The sequence below is a fragment of the Triticum dicoccoides genome, chromosome 7A (genome assembly GCF_002162155.2).
Source record: "Triticum dicoccoides isolate Atlit2015 ecotype Zavitan chromosome 7A, WEW_v2.0, whole genome shotgun sequence".
In the NCBI taxonomy this organism is placed as follows: domain Eukaryota; kingdom Viridiplantae; phylum Streptophyta; class Magnoliopsida; order Poales; family Poaceae; genus Triticum; species Triticum dicoccoides.
In genome coordinates, this window is record NC_041392.1 from 71,937,062 (window position 1) to 71,949,512 (window position 12,451).

The 12,451-nt window shown below is 42.2% G+C and overlaps 2 protein-coding genes across 3 annotated transcripts; both read left to right on the plus strand.

Moving 5' to 3' along the window:
- The first annotated feature begins 2,892 nt into the window (after window positions 1–2,892).
- LOC119330283 (protein CHAPERONE-LIKE PROTEIN OF POR1, chloroplastic-like) lies at window positions 2,893–6,714 on the plus strand. Its single transcript, XM_037603388.1, has 5 exons — window positions 2,893–3,045; window positions 3,147–3,283; window positions 5,211–5,593; window positions 6,038–6,114; window positions 6,209–6,714. The coding sequence occupies exons 1-5, from the start codon at window positions 2,969–2,971 to the stop codon at window positions 6,357–6,359; spliced, it is 825 nt and encodes a 274-aa protein (XP_037459285.1). The 5' UTR covers window positions 2,893–2,968; the 3' UTR covers window positions 6,360–6,714.
- Window positions 6,715–8,190: 1,476 nt separating this feature from the next.
- LOC119329556 (post-GPI attachment to proteins factor 3-like) lies at window positions 8,191–11,405 on the plus strand. 2 transcript variants are annotated; one of them, XM_037602615.1, is made up of 6 exons: window positions 8,191–8,434; window positions 8,546–8,690; window positions 9,820–10,084; window positions 10,179–10,378; window positions 10,471–10,658; window positions 10,766–11,405. In XM_037602615.1, the coding sequence occupies exons 2-6, from the start codon at window positions 8,578–8,580 to the stop codon at window positions 11,056–11,058; spliced, it is 1,059 nt and encodes a 352-aa protein (XP_037458512.1). In that variant the 5' UTR covers window positions 8,191–8,434; window positions 8,546–8,577; the 3' UTR covers window positions 11,059–11,405. The 2 variants fall into 2 exon arrangements, with proteins under 2 accessions (XP_037458512.1, XP_037458513.1); XM_037602616.1 differs by having other exon boundaries at window positions 8,551–8,690.
- Window positions 11,406–12,451: the final 1,046 nt, after the last annotated feature.

The following is a 12,451-nucleotide window of genomic DNA, read 5'->3' on the forward strand; positions in this document are numbered from 1 at the left end:
GACCAAGGGAGGGGAGGGGCGCGCGGCCCATCTCTGGCTACCTCTCCTCTCTTCCACTAAGGCCCACTAAGGCCCATATAGCTCCCGGGGGGGTTCCGGTAACCTCCCGGTACTCCGGTAAAATCCCGATTTCACCCGGAACACTTCCGATATCCAAACATAGGCTTCCAATATATCAATCTTTATGTCTTGACCATTTCGAGACTCCTCGTCATGCCCGTGATCACATCTGGGACTCCGAACAACCTTCGGTACATCAAAACATATAAACTCATAATATAACTGTCATCGAAACCTTAAGCGTGCGGACCCTACGGGTTCGAGAACAATGTAGACATGACCGAGACACGTCTCCGGTCAATAACCAATAGCGGGACCTAGATGCCCATATTGGCTCCTACATATTCTACGAAGATCTTTATCGGTCAGACCGCATAACAACATACGTTGTTCCCTTTGTCATCGGTATGTTACTTGCCCGAGATTCGATCGTCGGTATCCAATACCTAGTTCAATCTCGTTACTGGCAAGTCTCTTTACTCGTTCCGTAATACATCATCCCGCAACTAACTCATTAGTTGCAATGCTTGCAAGGCTTAAGTGATGTGCATTACCGAGAGGGCCCAGAGATACCTCTCCGACATTCGGAGTGACAAATCCTAATCTCGAAATACGCCAACCCAACATGTACCTTTGGAGACACCTGTAGAGCTCCTTTATAATCACCCAGTTACGTTGTGACGTTTGGTAGCACACAAAGTGTTCCTCCGGCAAACGAGAGTTGCATAATATCATAGTCATAGGAACATGTATAAGTCATGAAGAAAGCAATAGCAACATACTAAACGATCGGGTGCTACGCTAATGGAATGGGTCATGTCAATCAGATCATTTAACTAATGATGTGATCCCCTTAATTAAATAACAACTCTTTGTCCATGGTTAGGAAACATAACCATCTTTGATTAATGAGCTAGTCAAGTAGAGGCATACTAGTGACACTCTGTTTTGTCCATGTATTCGCACATGTATTATGTTTCCGGTTAATACAATTCTAGCATGAATAAGAAACTTTTATCATGATATAAGGAAATAAATAATAACTTTATTATTGCCTCTAAGGCATATTTCCTTCATCCTATACATATTCTAACACGTGCTGGTCGCCGATCTTGCTGCTTAGGGTTGCTGCGGGTTTGATCGGCTCCATATGGGGGAGACAGAGAGAAACGTAGGGGCGTCGACGCGGCGAGGGGGTGGAGAAGAGACCGGAGGAGAGAGTACATCACATATATGTTTTTTTCATTTTTTCTTCACACTTTTTATTTGGTTTTTGCATGGCTTTTTTCCTATTGTTTATATTTCGAAAAATTGTAAATATGTGTACGAAAAAACACTTTACATTTTTTTGAAATATGTTAATCATGCATTTGCAAGTGTTAAACGTGTATATAAAAATGTTAATCATGTGTACGAAAAATGTTTGTGATTTAACAAGTCTGGCACGTTTAAAAATGTTTACGCAATGTGAAAAATGTTTGAGTACTTTTAAAAATACACCCATGAGTTTAAAAAATGTGTTTGTGACATTTGCAAAAAAAAACAATGTAAAAGCAATGTTTTCGTAATGTGAAAAAAAATTGTTTCGTGCCATTAAAAAATGTACGCAGCATTTTAGAGCAAAAATTCAAGCAATTCAAAAAAACATGCGTCACATTTAAAAAAATGTATATACAATGTATATGAATGTTCCTATAGGTTTAAAAAAATGCTTATTTCCAGTAAAAAAATGTTTGTGTAGTTTATAAAAATTCTTATTGACACTAAAACAATATACAGTATGTATTTGAAAAATATTACCGTCTATCCAAAAAGGTGTTCAAAACACGTATTTAAAAAATGTACATCATCTACTTGAAAATGTTCAAAGTGTAGAAAAACAAAATGTTTCGCATGTACGCTAAGAATGCACATTGTGTACTCACAAAAGGTAGACATGTGCAAAAAAGGAAACCGGTTAATACCAACGAAGAAACAAACAAGAAAAGCAAAGAAAACCGAGGATTATGAAGAAAATAAAAAAAGAAACAAAAAGAACCAAAGTATAAACGTGGATTAATTAGGGGTGGTTAATTAGAGGCGAGCCTCCTAAAAATCAGAGGGGCGATGATTAGTGTTGATTTGGGTGGGGCCGCCTCCCACTTGCCTTGCCTAGCCTTTGTATATGTGTGCGCTGGAAGTCTCGCCTAGCCTTTGCATGTGTGTGCGCTGGAAGTCTCACCCGGTGGGCCTTGATGGAAAGACTTGTCGGCTGATTAGTTGTGCTGGACTAGATCGCCCGTTGTAGCGGCCGATCGCTAGGAAGTCGTTTCGGCAACACTGATAGTACAATCACGTCACGTCATCTTATGTTATTATTTTTAGTATCAGTACAGACACAAGCGCTCATATACACGTGCATACATTCACTCCTATGAACGCACACACGCACACCCTACCTTTATGAGCACCTCCGAGTGACTGAGCCGCCATATCATCTTTAGATTTACGAAGTCACCGTAGGCGCCTCGTCGTCAACGGGAACGTCTCCTCCCATTGACAGCGCATCGTCGGAAATCCTGAAATAAATCCAGGAATAATGCGAGCATCAGGATTTGAACTTTGATGGGTTGAGAATACCACTGTCCATCTCACCAACTCAATCACAGGTATGTTTTAGTACAAGTACTGTTTTGTGCTTCGGACTCGACTTCAGTGACCGTCGGTATATTTATTTTGGATTATTATTTGAGTCAACTTTTTTTAGATGAATTATTTTTGAGTCAAACTTGGTGGGGATGCCGTGATGGCCCGCCAGTCGGCGGCAGCCCACGAGGTGAGACCGGCCTGGCCCGTAAAGTAACACGGGCAACCCAACCCACCACCTACGTCGTCGTCTCCGCCGCCTTGCTCTATCCATCGGTCGGCGATGCAGGCCGCCGTCGCTTTGAGCCAGAGCCAGGCGTCCCTTCTCGTCCGGCGGCTCCCAAGGCCTTACCACTACGCGTACGTATCCGCCACTCGATTCCTCTCGCCTCAATTCCATGGCTCCATCTCTGCCTTTTTGACCCCTGCATCTGCATGTGGTTGGTGGAGGAATTCCGCAGCGGCGGGCCGGACCCGGATGATGGCGTGCTGCTGCTAGCACGACGAGGCGTGTCGCTCCCGCTCCCGCGGCTGCGGCTGCGGCGCGCCTGTTGCTCCGCGAGCCTACCCGTCGGTACCGGCGCCGGCGCCGGCAGTGGTAACAACCCCGGCCCCTTGCTCCACCTCATGTTGGTTTACCATGTTCGTGTTACTTTACCCGTGGCAAGGTAACAAACCCCCCTGGCCGATTGCTTTGGAAGCTAGGCTGGAGAGGGTACCTTTGCAGATTTACCCCCTTCAGGCAAGGGCAAAATTTTCAGATCAGATTATAAATTTTTTGGCAGTGCCAAGATAAGTGGAATCAGTTACTAGGCCAAGGCTAAAATTTGAGATAATATTAAGGAGCACCTGTATATGCTTCAGTTATTAACTGAAAACAAATTCAGTTTTACTGGAATCCCTCCCCCTCGTAGCCTTCTTCTTTCTCCCACCCGCCCTGCCTAACTGCCTTCTGCCCTCCGACGCCTGCCTAACCGCCTAGCGCAGCTGCCACCCCCCGGCCATCGCTGTTAAATAGCAAATGCGATAATAATAATATGGTTTGGTGGTACAAATGTTTCAGTTCATTCGCTAATGCTAGTTATCGGCTTACCGTGGTTAAAAAGAACAATTCCGTGTGTTCATACTTCATAGTTCACGCGCGAAAGAAATTTGCATTTTTTTGAATGATGGAAAATGATGTGGAAATCAGAATCCTGGCCTTCAGGATAGACGGTATATGGGAATACAGGACTGCGTGCAAGTTTGAATAATGGGACCTAATGGGCGGTCCTTCCCTTACAAATGGTGTATGGCTCCCAAATACGGAGATTTCAGTACTAAAACAAGTAGTAGAAGCAATCCGTGCAAGCGGCAGTACCAAGGGTGATTGATGCAATAGGAAGTCACTTCCATGTTTGCCATATTAATTTACAGTACCGCTGAGTCTCGGCTTGGAAGTTGCCATGCTGCTCTTAATTGTTTGCAGTATCTGTTCTTGACCTGCATATCTGGAATCAAATGCCATTAACCAGACGAGTTTTCTTATTTGTAAGCAAGGTTTGGGAGAATCAAATAGTACCTTTTTGCCATTTTGTTTGTGAGATAATTAAAAGTGTCATAGAAACAAGCAGTCCTGTCCGGTGAAATTAATCAACACATATTCCCTGTCTGTATTGGGCATAAACCAGGCATATCTGCTTAATTCGGTCCTTGCTATGTATCCAGAAACTGGTTGCGAAAAGCTATTGCCTAGCTTCGTTGACCTACCAAGATAAACATAGGTCGATTCTAGGTACGAAATCCACTTCTCATATTGTGAGACATTGAGAACAGAGCCGTCACTCTGTTGATAAGCTGTGCAGGTGCATGTTCGAGTTATCGAGTATCGGACTCCACAAGGCGCCCAGGTTGTTTCTTCTATCAAAAAAAGATGCCGCCAATGCCAAGGGCTCCTGGCTGGTCTTGTTTGTTTTTTTTCTAAATATTGTGACTTTGAATATAATTTCCTTTAATTTTTAATCATTCTGCGTTTCAAGAACCACAGATAGTAAAGTGGATTTGTAAATTATTTTTGTCTTCTACTCCCTCCGTCCCATAATATAAGAGCGTTGTGTCAAAAACGCTCTTATATTATGGGACGGAGGGAGTAGATTTGTTTATCATTAAAAGGCTGCGTACTATAGACCCAAAGTGGCCAGACCCTTCCCCGGACCTTGCTCAAGCGGGAGCTACGTGCACCGGGCTGCCCTAGATTTGTTTATCATTATGTGTTATGTATTGCTGAACCAGTGGTTAAAACAAGAAATTAAATGGTCATTTCATTTATTTAGCTGCAGCAGACTCTTGATGAATTATTATTTGCAAATTTTGCAATTGAAGCCTGTCTTTCGCCCAATTGCTAGTGGTAGAGATTGAATTGTCAAAGTATAGCGTAACTTGTCGTGAATGAACCTGGAACTCGTGCCTTTTATCATTTCCTTGGGTGCTGAATACTTTTCTTGCTCACTGCTCTTATGTCACTTCATGATTTTTTTTCTTTGTAGAGCATGTCCCTGTATTCCCAAGACAAAAAACATGGGATCCTTACAAGCTTCTTGGTGTTGACCATGATGCATCTGAAGAAGAGATCAATAGTGCAAGAAACTTCCTCCTTCAACAATACGCTGGGTATGAAGAAAACGAAGAGGCAATTGAAGGTGCCTATGATAAGATAATGATGAAGAGCTACTCACACCGTAAGAAGTCCAAAATCAACCTGAAAAGGAAATTAATTAAGCAAGTGGAAGAATCCCCATCATGGGTTAAGTCACTGCTTGGACACTTTGAGGTGCCATCGATGGATGTTGTGTCAAAAAGATTTGCTCTTTTTGGATTTATTGCTGGGTGGAGCATCGCAACTTCTGCTGAGACTGGACCTACCTTCCAGGTATATATATGCTTTTAATGATTCTCACAACTGATTCAATAATCCTTTTTTCCTAAGCATTGAACCTGTTAGAGATTACTTACAGCCTAAGACTGTTGTTTATTTCTCTTGCGGCTGGGGATTGGAACCATTAGGCAGAAAATATCCTCGGTTTGCTGCGTGGACTGTCTATGCATTTCCTACAGAGTGTAATGGAACCCAGCTCAGCTCCGCCGAGCCAAAAGAAAAGCACAGAACAGCCGGAGGCGAAGAGTAGAGTATAGCCAAGGGGCTTTCGTCGTCCGTAAAGGACCTAATGGAAGACCGTGCTCCGAAGTGTGCACTTCGAGTTTTGTTTTAAGAACACTTGACCTACCTATAAGATAGATTAAGCCTCCTATTATACCAATTATAGGTCTTGCTGGTTCTAACAATCTTTTTAACATTGATGGTTTTCTCTTGCAGCTTGCACTGGCACTCGTGTCATGCATATACTTTCTCAACGACAAGATGAAAAACCTTGCCAGGGCGTCTGCCACAGGGTTAGTTAGCACCTGCATAGCAACATACGAGTACTCCCTTGGTCGTTATCAGTCGCACACGTATAGGGCTTTTAATCCTCCTCCGTACTTGCAGGCTTGGACTCTTTGCGGGTGGCTGGATAGTAGGTTCGCTGGTAGTCCCAGTGATCCCGGCATTTATTTTCCCGCGTACTTGGTGTCTGGAGCTCCTTACTTCGCTGGTCGCTTATGTATTTCTATTCTTGGGTTGCACTCTCGTCAAGTGAAATCTGTGACACTTGAAACCGTTGTTGTTTCTGCGAGATTTTCTGTTGCCGATGTTGCAACTCCCTTTTGACCCGTGGGTATAGAAGATGACCTTTTGACAAGCCGAAACTTGGCCCACTATTGTTCAGATCCCATGAGGTGTTGTTGTTATCTCTAGTCTAAGCGAGCTTATATTGATCAGTATTGTATTGTATTGTATTGTATTGTATTGTAGGCAGTTTCTGCAAGCTGCTGCTAGTTCTAGAGTGCTTGGGCATGCTACCGTTGTAACTATAATAAACAGCTGCAGATGTGCTTATCGCTTGTTTGTGCTTGTGATTTCACGGGCGGGCATCCACCGTGTGTTTGTTGTGAGATTTGTTCACCTGTGTTGCAGTGCAGTTGCATCGAAATGTTTTTACTTTGCTACTAATCACATCCCCGCGGATAACGCGGTGATTTCCATCAGCTGCTGTTTGGAGCCGACGTTTTGGTTTCTCATGTACTATGAATATGTGATGCTTGTCGGATATCTTTGCCGTGCCACAGTAGAGAAAAAAAGTTTCACAACAAAACGTCAAGGAGCCTGCCCAAACTTATGCAGTCCAAAAGCAACAGCGTAAAACACTGGCTGATTCACACTCTGAAGCTCGGCCCTGATATTGTGCTTTAGCAAGCAGTTATGGTTATATAAGCTCACATATTAAGACTTTGAGGTGCACCCCTATGGTTTCTAAAGTTCAAAAAAACAACACTCATACTGACAGATTCAGTTCGACAGCGCGCCTTTCAACAACAAATAAGTAACAACGCAAACAACTTTATGCTTGAAATCACAATCAACCAAAGGCGCGTAGCCTTGAATTTCATTATTTCAGCCCATCGAAACTTGGCTAGATGCTAAGGATAAAAAAGAGACACAAAAAAGAAATAAGCGCCCGCTAGGCTTCTTCTCCTCACAGCCGCACTAGGGTTGCGGCCCACGAGACTATTTGACCGCTTACCATTGACTATTCACCCTTGCCATCCAAGCATTGACCGCTGACGATGAGTGTTGACCATTGAATTTTGCGGAAAAAATTATGAAGTTGAAAAAAACATGGAGTCGAATTTTTTTAAATTTTCTTAAAGTTCAAGAATTTGAAAAATGTTCATGAATCTGAATATATCTTCATGTAAAAAATGTAGAAAAAAATATTCATGAATTTGAAAAGTGTTAATGTCTTTAAAAATTGTTCATGAATTTGGAAAAAGTTCACATATTTGAAAATGGTCACAAAAGTGGAAAAAATTCACTACTTTTTTAAAAGTTCAATATATAAAAAAAATCATAATATTTTTTAAAAAGAAAAGAAACAACAAAAAGAAAAAATGATGAAAGAAAGACCATTTTTCGTGTTCTTTTTCGTCCTCTATGTTTCGCTACCGACACTTGTGGTTTTGTTCAGTCATTGTACTAGTTTTGTCTCATATTTTAGTTTTTTGTTTATTTTATTATTTCTGTTTGGGTTTCTTTGTGTCTTCACTCGCATCTTCGTCGGCTAAGGAGGGCATGTTGCGGTGGCATCATGGCTTATGTTGCAAATGACCGGTTCCAAACCTTCGAGTGCCACATGGGCCAAGCACTCGCCGTGCAAAACTTCGCGCACAACATGATCCATTTGGTAAACCTCTGAGGACAACACAACACGACCCATGGTGCAAACCTCATCAGTTGGATTGGACCAACTGATTGACCGGCCTTGATTTACTGCATTTTTGGGCTGGGCTCGGACTTGTGTTTCCAGCCTGAAAATAGCCCGGCCCGGCCCACAAAGAAAAGAAAAGAAAAGAAGAAAATTCTAACCTAGCCACCCACCCACTCGACCTCCGATTCTGCCGGCGGCGGTCGGTCGCTGGAGGCTGCATCTAGCTTGGGCATAGCGTAGCCGCGGAGGACCTCCAGGCGGCGGGGCACCTTCGTTTCGTCGCTCTCTCCTCTGCATCATTCCATTCCTGGAGGTCCAAGTCGTGCTCTCCTTCCTCGCTCGCCGGTCAAGATCTCCACTTCGCACTCGCGGGCATCCTCGGGAGAGCAAACAAGAAGAAGAAGAAGGTAATCCGCTGTTCCTAGCTAGCTTGTATGCGTTTCTGCTTTTCCAAAATGGCGAATTTACATAGTATCTGTGTCGGTGCATTTTATGACTGGACTGCCGTGTGGGTGTAGTGAAGATCCATAGCTGCTGCTTGCCGTGAGGGATGGCCGGAAGCGGCCTGTGGGTAGTTGGATTGGCCTCCCTTCTTGCACTCCCTGGGATATTCGTCTCCGTCTCCGTCGAGGCCAGCCCGGGAGATGCTGATCCGCACTACAGGTGAGGTGACACACACACACACACACACACACTTCTTGACTCATCTCCTGTTGCAGTTGGTTAAAAATATTAAATCTCCTTTTCTATCTCCAAATTGTCATATCTTAGCCTTGTTTTTAGAACAGAAACACAATTTGTATTCCTGGCCGACAGATGAACAATTAATCAAGTTTCAGCTACCACACTCTACTTTCTAGCGCAAGTAATTAATAAATTGGTACAAAGGTGGATTCAGTTAAATTGGCCGACAGATGAACCTTTAGATTAGATTAGATGCACAAAGATTAAGTGGTGATACATGATTGGTATTCTTGCCATTGCAAATTAGTCCGTCATACTTATTAGATGGACAGAGAGACTGCAGGTCAGACAATTTACTATTAGATTCAGAGGAGCACTAGCTATAGGTTAGATGCAACTCTGGTTAGTGGTTACTATATTACCGCACCTACTTAAGAGCAATTTAAAAGTGTATAAACATATCATACATATGTTGGTAATGGTTGTTACTATATGTTTGATCCTTTCGTGTTACTTCATTGTGAAATACAGTATGTTTTTGTTCTCGTGCTGACTTGACTGAAATTATTTATGTTAAGAATTGCTATAATGGTTGTTGGTCGTTACAATATAATTGATCCTTTCTTGTTACTTCATTGTGACTTGTGACTTGTGACATATGTTTTTGTTTCTTGCCGACTTGACTGAAATATTGGGTTAGCACTTCCCTCCTACTCCAAAAGAAGGCACACACTCTTTTTGGAAGTCAAGTTTGACCATGAATTTAACTAATAAAATATGGGTTATGTGTCACAAAAATTAAACCATTAAATTTGTATCCGAAAAAGACATAGTATGTCTTTTTACACGATTGTTTGATTATGAAAATTATAACAAACTAACTCATTTTTGCAGCAGTTGCTGTGCATCTACTGACCACCTTTAGCTAACTATTGTGACATCGTTGCCTCAGTTATTGTTGGAATTTTTCCTTTTTATCGGTCTTGATTTGTGTGACATATCGTAGAACTATTTGTTAGGAGTTATGCATTGTGTTAGGGGCTGTACTTCATTATGATGTCACATTGTTTAGAAGTTTCTGGTAACTTGCGTCGTGATTGACCTGCAGAACTTGTGTGGGGGAGTGTCAGAATACGGGGATTATTGGAAGCAACATCACCAGTCACTGTCAGTCCCGGGAGAACGACAACATATCTGCTGGAAGTTCTTGGTACACACAGGAGGCTCTTCGCGTGCAGTGGAAGCAACTAAACTGTATGACAGACTGCCGCTACTACTGCATGATGCGAAGAGAAGAGGAACGGCGATTAGGTGGCTTGAGCCCTGTTCAATATCACGGAAAATGGCCCTTCAAACGTGTTTCTGTCTTCCAGGCATGTAACATTTGGCTTGTATGTTGATGAGTAATGAGACTAGTATTTCACCATGATGACTACTACTAATAACTTGTTTGGCATTTATTATCAGGAACCCCTTTCAGCTGCACTGTCTGCTCTCAACCTATTGATGCACTTCACTGGCTGGCTTTCGTTCTTCCTGCTAGTGAAATACAGATTACCTCTTAGACCTCAGACGAAGAAGACGTACTACGAATACACTGGCTTATGGCATATCTATGCAATATTATCAATGAATGCATGGATCTGGAGCTCTGTATTCCATACCAGGTGCACATTTGCTCAATCAAAGCTTGGGCATGCTGCTGTCATAATAATATATTTAATATCTTGCTCAGCATCATTCATTCTTCATTTTGTAGGGATATTGACTTGACTGAGAAATTGGATTACTCTTCAGCTGTGGCCGTACTTGGCTACTCTTTAATCCTTACACTGCTAAGAATTTTTAATGTCAAGGAGGGGGCTACCAGGGTGATGTTTGCTGCACCTATTCTAGCATTCGTCACAACGCACATCTTGTATCTTAACTTCTACGAGCTTGACTACGGTAAAGTTCCTTTTGCATCTCCTAGAGTATTTTTACCTTGCATACAGTTGCACAAACAGGTTAATTCATGTGCATCTTCTGTGTTTATATGCCTGCCTTTTCTTCAGGATGGAACATGAAAGTTTGTGTGGCGATGGGAGTGGTTCAAATTGTCGCATGGGCAATCTGGGCTGGTGTGACCCATCATCCGTCACGGTTGAAGCTTTGGGTCGTTGTGTTCGGAGGAGCTCTAGCTATGCTTCTTGAGGTGTTTGACTTTCCTCCATACAAGGGGTATGCCGATGCGCACTCGCTGTGGCACGCGAGCACCGTTCCCCTCACCTATCTTTGGTGGAGCTTCATTAAAGATGACGCAGAGTTCCGCACCTCCACACTCACACTGGTTAAGAAGGTCAGGTGAATTAAAGGTCATTATGTTGTTCGGTTCTCTCAAGGCAACACAAGCAAAAGCTCGGTATGCTCGGTATTCCTGGGATCGATCAGGACGACAAATCATTCGTCTTCGGGTGTCACTGTTTTGGTCTGCAAACTCAGCATCTTGTTTCTGTGGCTCTAGCCCTCCTGACTTTTGTTTTTATCGATATGAGGAATAGTTGTGTAGTAGAAAAAGTGACATTATCTTTTTCCGTGCCCGTTGAGACAGTTGAGCCTGTGAGTTTCAATAGAAGCTTATGTGAAGCTAAGCATTGCAGAATGAGCCGTCAGAGATGATGAGATATTTGTAGGGAATGTGTGCTGATTTCTTCATAGGACTGCTTGTTTCTATGACACTTTTATATCTCACAAACTGGCAAAAAGGTACCCTCTCCGTCCGAAAATACTTGTCATCAAAATGGATAAAAAAAGATGTATCTAGAACTAAAATACGTCTAAATACATCGAAAATGCATAGGAGCTCTCGGGTGCTACGCCCACCTATATTCAAAAATAATTTAGTAATTCAAAAAAAGTCAAAAAATCCCGAAACTTTTTATGGAATCAAACATGACCAGGTACTGCACTTGTATAAAAAGATTTAAATAGGAAATGACTTTTATTGTATCCGGGGTCAAAGATTTCCCAAAAAAATGCTAGATACAAGTACTATTCATGCTATATTGTTGTCATAAATGTGTTTTTTTTTGCCTTGAAGTCAACGAGAATTATTCCTTGGCCAAACATTTTATATGAGTACAATACCTAGTCATATTTGGTTCAAAAATATATCCAAGATTTTTTTGGCTTTTTTTGAATTACTAAATTATTTTTTACTATAGGGGGTGGAGCACCGAGTGCTTCTAATCCGCTTTCCTAGATACATCCCCTTTTGTTTATTTTGATGACTAGTATTTTCGAACGGAGGGAGTAGTATTTGAGTCTCCCAGTTCATGACAGTTGGTTCCAGCTTGTATGTAGGTCAAGAAAAAAGAAAAGAAAAAAAATACTTACTTGCAAACATATAACAACAGCAGCATGGTAGAGGCAACTGGAAATTAATACAGCAAACATGGAGGTGACGACTTCCTATTGCATCATCGTATTTGGGAGCCACACACCACTTTCATTAAGGGAACAAAATGGCTACACATTAGCTCCAATTATTCAAACTTCCACGGAGTCATATACTACTGTCTGTCTATGATTCTGATTTCCACATCATTTTCCATCATTCACAAAATTGCAATTTCCTTTCCTGTGTGAACCACCACCACAGCACATAATTGTTTTCCTTTTATAACCACGATAACTAGGATTAGCGAATGAACTGTGATGGCGGTGGTCGAGGTCGTGGGCGGTGGCGGTGTTAGGCGGTT